The sequence below is a fragment of the Colletotrichum gloeosporioides genome (genome assembly GCF_011800055.1).
Source record: "Colletotrichum gloeosporioides strain Lc1 chromosome Unknown consensus_82, whole genome shotgun sequence".
Taxonomy (NCBI): Eukaryota; Fungi; Ascomycota; class Sordariomycetes; order Glomerellales; family Glomerellaceae; genus Colletotrichum; species Colletotrichum gloeosporioides.
Genome location: NW_025544727.1, coordinates 322873 through 331897, shown reverse-complemented (window position 1 = coordinate 331897; position 9025 = coordinate 322873). Strand labels below are relative to the sequence as shown.

The following is a 9025-nucleotide window of genomic DNA, read 5'->3' as shown; positions in this document are numbered from 1 at the left end:
TTATTATAACTTCTTAGTTTAATATATTACCTTTTAAATAGAAATAAAAACTAAAGATATTTAGAAATATATTAACTTAGATAATATCTTTAATTTCTCTTCTAATTTAAGTAAAATTAAAAATATACTCTTATTTAATAATTAGATTTAAAAAGAAAATAAGAAGTAATATAAATATTATAAAATAGAATAAGAAGTTTATAATAAAATTATTACTTTATATACTTCTATTATTTTAAATACTTAGAAAGCTACTATAAAAAGTAATAATATTAAAGATAAAAACTCTAGAGAAAAAGAGTTTAAAGAAGTTACTAATAACTTATTACTATTAGTATTAATTATACTTACTTTTCTTATTAAGAGATTTATAAAAGTCCTTAAACTTTATACTTTATACCTTACTATATATATAGCTTATAAAGTAAAGTATATATAAAAAGAGTAAGTATATAAAGCTTTAAATAAATAAATAAAAAATACTATTTTAGAAGAGATTTTTATACCTACTTAAGTAAAGTTTCTAGAAAAAGGAGACTATACTTTTTATACCTTAATATATATTCTAAAATAATACTATACTTTAAATAACTTAAATAACCTTATTATAATCTATAAAGAATATACTATAGTTTTAGATTAAGTAGCCTCTACTATTAACCTTAATACTTAGATTAAAAACTTCTAAAATATACTCTTTAAAACTTCTTAGTATAAGTTACTTAAAATATAAAGAACCTTTATATTAAAAACCTTCTTCTAAGTAATCTAATACTATTTTACTCTATCTTAAACTAATCTAAAACTTATTAATATTATTAAATAAAAGTACTTTAATATTAAAATCTAAAGTATAAATTAATATATTAATATATTTAAAAACCTTCTCTATAAAGATATTATAAGAACTTATTTAAAAAGTTATATTAATAAAGTCTTTATAATATTAGCTAGATAATCTAATAATATAATTTCTAATAACTTTATTTTAGAAAAGCTTTTATAAAATAAATTAGTTTTATATTATATATATAGAAGAGACTATAAGTAAGTCCTATTTACTTATAATTACTTTAAGTTTACTCTTATAAATAAAAAGGCTTATATAAACTCTAAAGAAATAACTTAAGTTTACTTTAGAATTAATAAATTAAAGTATTTTAAGCTTTATACTAAAATAGCTTATAAGGGGTAGCTTACTATAAGAAACCTTAATACTCTTAAACTTAAGAATAATAAGAATTAGAATAAGAGGGGACTACTTAAGAATAACTTTAGTAGATTAAAAGGGTTAACTACTACTTATACTTCTAAAGTAAACCTCCTATCTAATATAATAACTTATATTATTACTAAGGATATTATTATAGAAATTATAGTAGAGGAAATAAGGGCCTTTATATTAAAACTTAAACCTAATAAAATCTATATAACTTATACTTAAAACTTAAGAATTCTCTCTAATAATATAATATTAAGTAATTATAATACTCTCTATTTAGTAAATAATATCTCCCTCTTTAAAAAAAGTTTAGTTATTTATAAAGTAAAAAGGTAAATTAAAATAAATATAACTTTATACCTTATTATAGTAAGAGGTATAAAAGTCTTTTATAATATTTTAAATAGAGTAAATAGACTTTAAAACTTAATACTTTAAAATATTACTCTTATAGATAATTTCTATATTAATATTATTTTAAAATACTTACTTTAAAAGATAAGTATTTAATACTTAGGTTTTAATAATACCTTTTATATTAGAGATTATAAGGATAGTATAGAAATAAAAAAGCTCTTAAAAAAGAGTAATATTACTTTTATAGATTATTAACCTTATTTCTTATACCTTAATTTTAGATATATCTCTTCTAGTAATACTTTAATTATAAGTCTACTTACTTTTATAATAACCTATATAAAGTAATATTTCTAAAAACCTATTTAAACTTATATTAATACTATAGAAATATAGTACTTTTACTCTAAATATCTTAGCTTAAAAATACTTAAGAAATTTATTCTTAATACTTAAGAAATAAAGATCTAAGGTATATTATACTTTAAATACTAATATTATATAATAATATATATAAAATAAGTTATATTAAAATATACCTTAGAATAAAAAGTAATATAACCCTTCTATAAGGTCTTATAGAACCTATTTAATTACCTAATAAGCTTTAATATAAATAAATAGCTCTTAGTTATTAAAGATAAGTATATAGGTTAACTCTTTATATTTTTATATATAGATAAAACTTAATACTTAGTTTTTATTATTATTTAAACTTTTAAGTATTAGGTATAGAGATAATATAGCTTTATATTATATAAGATTAAATAAAATAGTAAGTATACTATAATTATAATTAATAAACTATTAGAGTTCTAAATCTAAATATTAAAAATAGGAATTAAAATTAAATAAGCTCTTTTATATATTAAGGAACTAAATAGAGGTATAAAGTAAATAGGTTAGAAATTAGTTATAAAAGCTATTATAATATTTTAAATAGTAAATCTTTTATCTAACCTATAAATTAAAATAATATAAATTATAGTATTCCTTTATAATATAAGCCCTTACTAATATTATAGCTAGCTCTCACTAATCTAAGTTAAAAAAGATTAATTAAGAGATTATATTAAGTACTATAAATTTACTTATAAAGTAAACCTCTTAGTTAATTCTCACCCTTAATAGAGAGAGGTTTATATATATAGCTATAAAATATACCTCCTTAAGAAAGAATATAAAATAAATAAAAATAGATATAACTTTAAAGTTATAATATAAAAGTATATTAAATACTTAGTAAGGTATATAATAAACTTATATAACTTCTATAAGGTTTAAATACCCTCACTTTAAGAAGTTATTATTATATAAAATATAACTTTTAATAAGAAGATATTCTACTTAAAGGATAATATAAAAATAGTAATCTAAAGTAAAAAAGCTTATTTAGTTACTAATAAGATATAAAAACTAATATCCTTTATACTTTTAGAACTTTAGATTTTAAGAATATAAAATAAAATTAATTTTATATTAATAATAAATAATAAAATATTATTATTATACCTTTTTTTACTAAGAGAACTTTAAATAATTAATAATAAGAGAAAGAGATAGATATTAACCTTTAAATTAAATTTAAACCTTACTAAGATATATAAAATACTAAATCTAATATTACTATTAAACCTTATTTAAGATAATAATATAGTAGAAAAGACTTAAGATACTAATAAAGATATAACCTCTACTAAAAATATAATCCTAAATAAAATATATATTTAGATAGATACCCCTCTTCTATAAAATCTAAATATAGAGGATATTAATATATAACTACTTTTATAAAGTAACTCTCCATTTAGTTAATATAGCTATACCTAAGAACTAAAGAAGAGAGTACTACTAAAGAGGAGCTAAAATAAATATATAACTATACTAACTTAGATTAACTTAAAACTATAAAACTAAAGTAATCTTTATACTTTAGAATATACTTTATATTTCTCTAAATAGAATAAAACTAAAATACCTTCTTTAAAATATATATACTAAAGTAATAAAAAGTACTTAAAGAAGTAGACTAAAGATATTACTTATTTTACTATTTTATCTTTATTTTAGTTCACTAAATAAAGCTAAAGTAGATATTTATAATACTAAATAGAAAAATCTATATTAATTAGTTTATAAAACTACTTAAGACCTAAAAAGATATCTAATATATATTAAAACTATTTTACTCTTACTTTATTAAAGTATATAATATTAAGATTAATAAATTTAAGGAAATAAGTATTTAAAACGTTATAAATAAGTTAAAAGTAAAAAATAAACTAATACTTCTTAAGTAGGTATTTATATATAAACTAGATTAATATAGATATCTTAACTACTATAAGGCTAAAATTTATATCTAAAGTAACTTCTAAGAAAAGTACCTTTTAGAATAGACTTATATTATAACTTTTACTATAAAAATATTTAGGGTTATAATAGCTTTTATAGTATAATTTAACTTTAAAATTTACTAATTTAATATTATTAATATATTTTTAAATACTATATATAGACTAAATAACCCCCTTATTACTTATTACTTATTAGATAGCTTTAAGAAAGATAAAAAGGTTATTAAACTTTAATATACTTTATATAACCTTTATAATACTTTTTTACTTTAGTATAAAGAGTTCTTAAATACTTTTCTTTACTTTAGATTATATCTAATAAATAAAAACCTATATCTCTTTTAGTTTTATAATAAAAAAGTTCTTATACTCTTCTATATTAATAATATCTTTATTTTATATTATAAGAACTATATAAAAGAAGTAGAGAAGGTTATAAAGGGGATTAAAAAGAAATATAAACTAAAAGACTAAAAACTAGCTAAATAGTACTTAAGAATTAGGATTACTTATAATTAAATAATATAAAAAATCTATATTTTATATAATTAGTATATTAAGTAAATTATAAAGAAATTTAATCTTATTAACTTTAGAGTACTAATAATACCTCTTCTCCTTACTTTACTTAAGAAGTTTAATAGAGAAATAAACCTATAGTAAGTCTTATTATATTAAGAAAAGATTAGATTAATCCTTTATATTATAATTATAATATAGTTAGATATTATATTTACTTATACTTTACTATTATAATTCCTAATAAACCTATCTCTAAAACACTATTAAGTTATAAACTAAGTAATTTAATATTTATATTATACTTAATACTTTATAATTCACTTTAGTACCTTAGGGGGTGAAATAGTCTAAGTATTACTAATTATAAGTAATATATCTTTTACTAATAATAAAGAGATATAAAGGTTATTTTAAAGATTTATAATATCTCTCTTTAGAAACTTAATCTAATAGAAAGCTATATATTAAAATATAATAATTATATTAATAATAAAAATAAAGCTTTTAAACTTAAAGTATACTATAAAAGAGATTATAGTTTTTAAGTAGCTTTTTAGAGATCTTAAACTTAGCTTAAGAGATATATAGAAGATTTATTATAATAATTAGTAAATAATTTAACTTATAATAAGTAAAAAAGAATATATCTTAACTTATTTTTACTATATAGATATCTAGAATATATAACTTTACTAGGAATATACTAAGTAATTATTTTAAGTAATTTACCTTTTAACTAATAAGATACTAACTAATAGCTTTATAAAAACCCTTTCTTATATAAAGTTTAAATAATTTAAAGTACTTCTAAACTTCTAAAATATATTATAAGTAGTAGAATAAAGTAAAAAAGAAGAGTTAAGTAGTAAATAAAGCTTATAAACTAAGTATTTTTAATTAAAAATAGCTTAATAACTAAGAAGTATATAGCCTTCTTAAGAGCTTAAAATACTTATACTCTATAAAGTATTAAGTAATATAAAAACTATATTTTATTTATATCCTTAGAGAATAAATATATAGTTATTTATAAGGATATTATATATAAACTTTATTTCTTTAGGGAGATATCTACTAATAAAGCTATTAATAGTAATATAAATATTAGTTACCTTAGAGATAGAAGAAGTTACTTTAAAAAATAAACTAATATATAAACTATTAAAAACTAATACTTCCTCTATAATAAGTTTAACTAATAAGATAATAGCTAGTACTAAAAGAGGAGCTATAGTTTTAATAGCTACCTTACTACTACTTTTATCTTTAGTTTTAGTTTTAACTTTAGCTTTTACTTTAGCTTTATTATAAACTTTAAAAGCCTCTTAGAGTATAGTTCTCTTAGAAATAAAGACTTAATAAATAGTTAGCTAAATAAATAATAATATAAAGGTTATAAAGTAGTATATATAGACTTATTTATATTATTATATAAAGCTTAAAAGAATTAAAGCTTTAATATAGAAATAAGTAGTAGTATAAGTTTATATAACTTCTTTTTCTCTTTATAAAGAGTATATTTATTTTTTTACTCTATACTAAGTATATATATACTAAATAATATACCTATTTAAATACTTTATAAATAAAGTAAGTAAATTATATTACTTAATAGTAGTAACTACTCCTCTTCTTAACCTTTAATTTTTAAAGCTTCTATTTCTATTTAAAAATTAATAAATAATATAATTACTTAATTAGAGACCTAAATTTAAAATATATTCTTCTTATACTCTTAGTATAATTTATAAATAAATAGAAGAATAAGAGTTATAAACTCTAAATTATACCCCTCTTTAGCCTTTTTACTCCCTATAAATTTCTTATCCTTATTAAACTTATTAGTTTTAATCTCTATAAAATAACTTAAGTTAATAAATAAATTATAAAAATAATAAAATAAAGTAAAAACTTTATAACTTAGAAATAACTTAAAAGTAATAAAAATAGATAATAAAATAATTTATTTTTAGGTTTAAAATTTTTAAATTTTAAATAAAGTACTAAAAAAGTATTATTACTCTCCTCTTCCTCCCCCTCTCTCTCTTTTTATTTCTTATTAGTAAAAATAGCTCTTATTTTAGCTATTATAGCTATATACTTAGTTTTAATCTTCTTAGTTATCTAAATAATATAATTAGTATTAAAAATAAGATCTTAAGTAAAAAAGAAAGTATTATAATTATAATATAAATATATATATATATATAGAAGTAAGGTAAGTAATATATATATTAATTNTAACTTAAGTAGAAAGGTTAAAGTAGTTAATAAAGAAAGAAAAATAAAAAATAAAAATAATATAAGAGATATTATTATTACTACTATTTTACTACTTTAATAACTACTTTAACCTTTCTACTTAAGTTAATAAGAAATCTCTATTTCTACTAAGTAAAGTAGTAATATTAATTACTATTTTAACACTTATAATTTTAATTATAATAAAAAATATATAAAGAGAAAGACCTTCCTCTTTTTTATAATTTAATAATAAAAGTATAAAGTTATCTTTTTTATTAGTTTCTTTTATTAATTACTTCCTTTTATATCTATTTATAATACCCTATATATATATTTAGACTTTATAGTATTAATCATATAGAATTAGAGTTTTTAGGTTTTTTTAAACCTAAGGAAGTATATTATAATACCCTTAAGTATCTAAAGTAACTTTATACCTAGAAGAAGGTATAAGGTAACCTACTTCTAACCTACTTATTTAAACTAATAATATTCTAGTGTATTAGGATCTATTCCTTAAAAGACCCTTTATATTAGACTCTGATTTAGAAGGAATTAAGCCGTTTTATTTATATAGATACTATACGTACGTTATAGTTAGTTTACAATAGCTAGTGATGATCAAAAGCTATAACTATTAAAGAAGAGACAGAAACAGAGAGACCATCTCGATTGGTGAAGTTTTCACACTGCCCTCTAGGCTCTGGCTCTTTCCCGCTTATGTTCCTGCTGATGTCGGGTATGATTTGTTTTTTGGCGCAGCACCTGTTGTGTAACAGCGTTATGCACAGCTGACCACCTTCCCGTATTCAATCTAAGTGATGTGTACAAGTGAAATCATGGATCAGGCTGCAGCTGAACGACGGCCGTAAACAAAAAGTTCCCTCGTTCCCGCCCTTCGGCCGTTGAAACCAGAGATCGTTTTCCCCCTCCCGCCGCACGCTTACCCGACTACCGCTATGGCCCAATCGAGCGAATTTGAGGGAGATGATTTCTCCAACAATCTTTTCAGCGACCTCGCGCCTTTGCTCACGCTCTTCGGGGAGCAAGTAACAAAGCAATTCCTCAGCATGAGTATAGGGTGGGCAGATAACTTGCTTCTGTCCATGGGACCGCTTGGGGTAATTACTATCGTTGTGAGCGCTATCCGGGTAGGAGGCGTAAGCAGGCTGAAGACACTTATTGGACGGTAAAGCTTAAGACAAGGTTAATACTATATAGCACATGGCTCTAACATCACCCAGGGCTCGCGAAAGTCAGGCGGTTGCAGAACAAGAATTACTCTCTTCTACTTCTGAGAAAGTGTGCGAACTTTGGGACGGGCAGCAGATTGTCCGGCTAATGGGCGACTTTGAAGGGCTTCGAACTCTACTCATTGACGAAGACGGGAAGATCTTCGATATTGCAAGTGCTTCGGCCGAAGATCTCGTCGAAGGGGACTTTTACTACCACTATGTGGAAAAGCTTCAACTTGACCATAGTCCAACACCAAATCTTGCCCTCAACGCTCGAAATGCCATCGTATCATCCCGGGAGCGATGGTTTTGGGCAGCTGTGGGAATTTTCCTTCAGATCTTCGCAATAACGTTTCCGGGAATCGCCATTTATCATTGGCAGTGGATCAAAATAGGCTACGTTGCTGATTATGGGTACCCTTGTTTCTGCATAGGCACCGTTTGCCTTATGATAGGCGTGGCAACATGCGGCCACATAATTGAGGGAGTCACAACTGAGAATGCGATTCCGCTTACAGATATGGGTAAACGCCGTGGCGTCAGATTCTTCACCCTGCAAAGAGCTCGATCAATTGGTGATCAGCAATTCCCTTCAAGCGTAATATTTCTTGCTGAGCATGATAAGATACTCAGGATTTCACGGCTGAATCATCGTCATTACGGGTAAGATGGATCATCCTCATAAACGCCTAAACACTGACAAAGAAATATTTCAGGTCTCTCACGCTATTTGCAGTTTCTACAGCCATCTCCGGGTATATTGTTCAATTTATTGGCTTGAGAGCTCTTCATTGGTCAGCAACGGTGGTCATGCTGGCAGTGACACTCTTGATGACAATCATTCGGGCGTGGATTCGAAGAGGGCTTGCCTCAGATCTTCAAGTTGTATCATCTTCAAGTCTTCAAGGTCATGAGCTCGCTTGGCTTACCCTTCATCTCGCATCAGAAAAAGAGAGGAACACAAAGAGCCGGCGAGAAGCCGGTAAAGTCACAGCCGAGACAACCAGAGTCGGTGTACTATCGAACCTTCGAAGCATCTTTCGGCGAATGTTTACAACGACAAGTTCTTCAATTTCCCACAAGCATGA

The 9025-nt window shown here is 23.0% G+C and overlaps 1 protein-coding gene across 1 annotated transcript; it reads left to right on the top strand.

Annotated features, from left to right (window-relative positions):
• Positions 1-7661: 7661 nt before the first annotated feature.
• Positions 7662-9025, top strand: GCG54_00010072 (uncharacterized protein; the record flags this gene model as incomplete). The annotated part of the gene is made up of 4 exons (XM_045410004.1): positions 7662-7891; positions 7947-8600; positions 8654-8945; positions 8972-9025. The coding sequence occupies 4 exons, from the start codon at positions 7662-7664 to the stop codon at positions 9023-9025; spliced, it is 1230 nt and encodes a 409-aa protein (XP_045259039.1).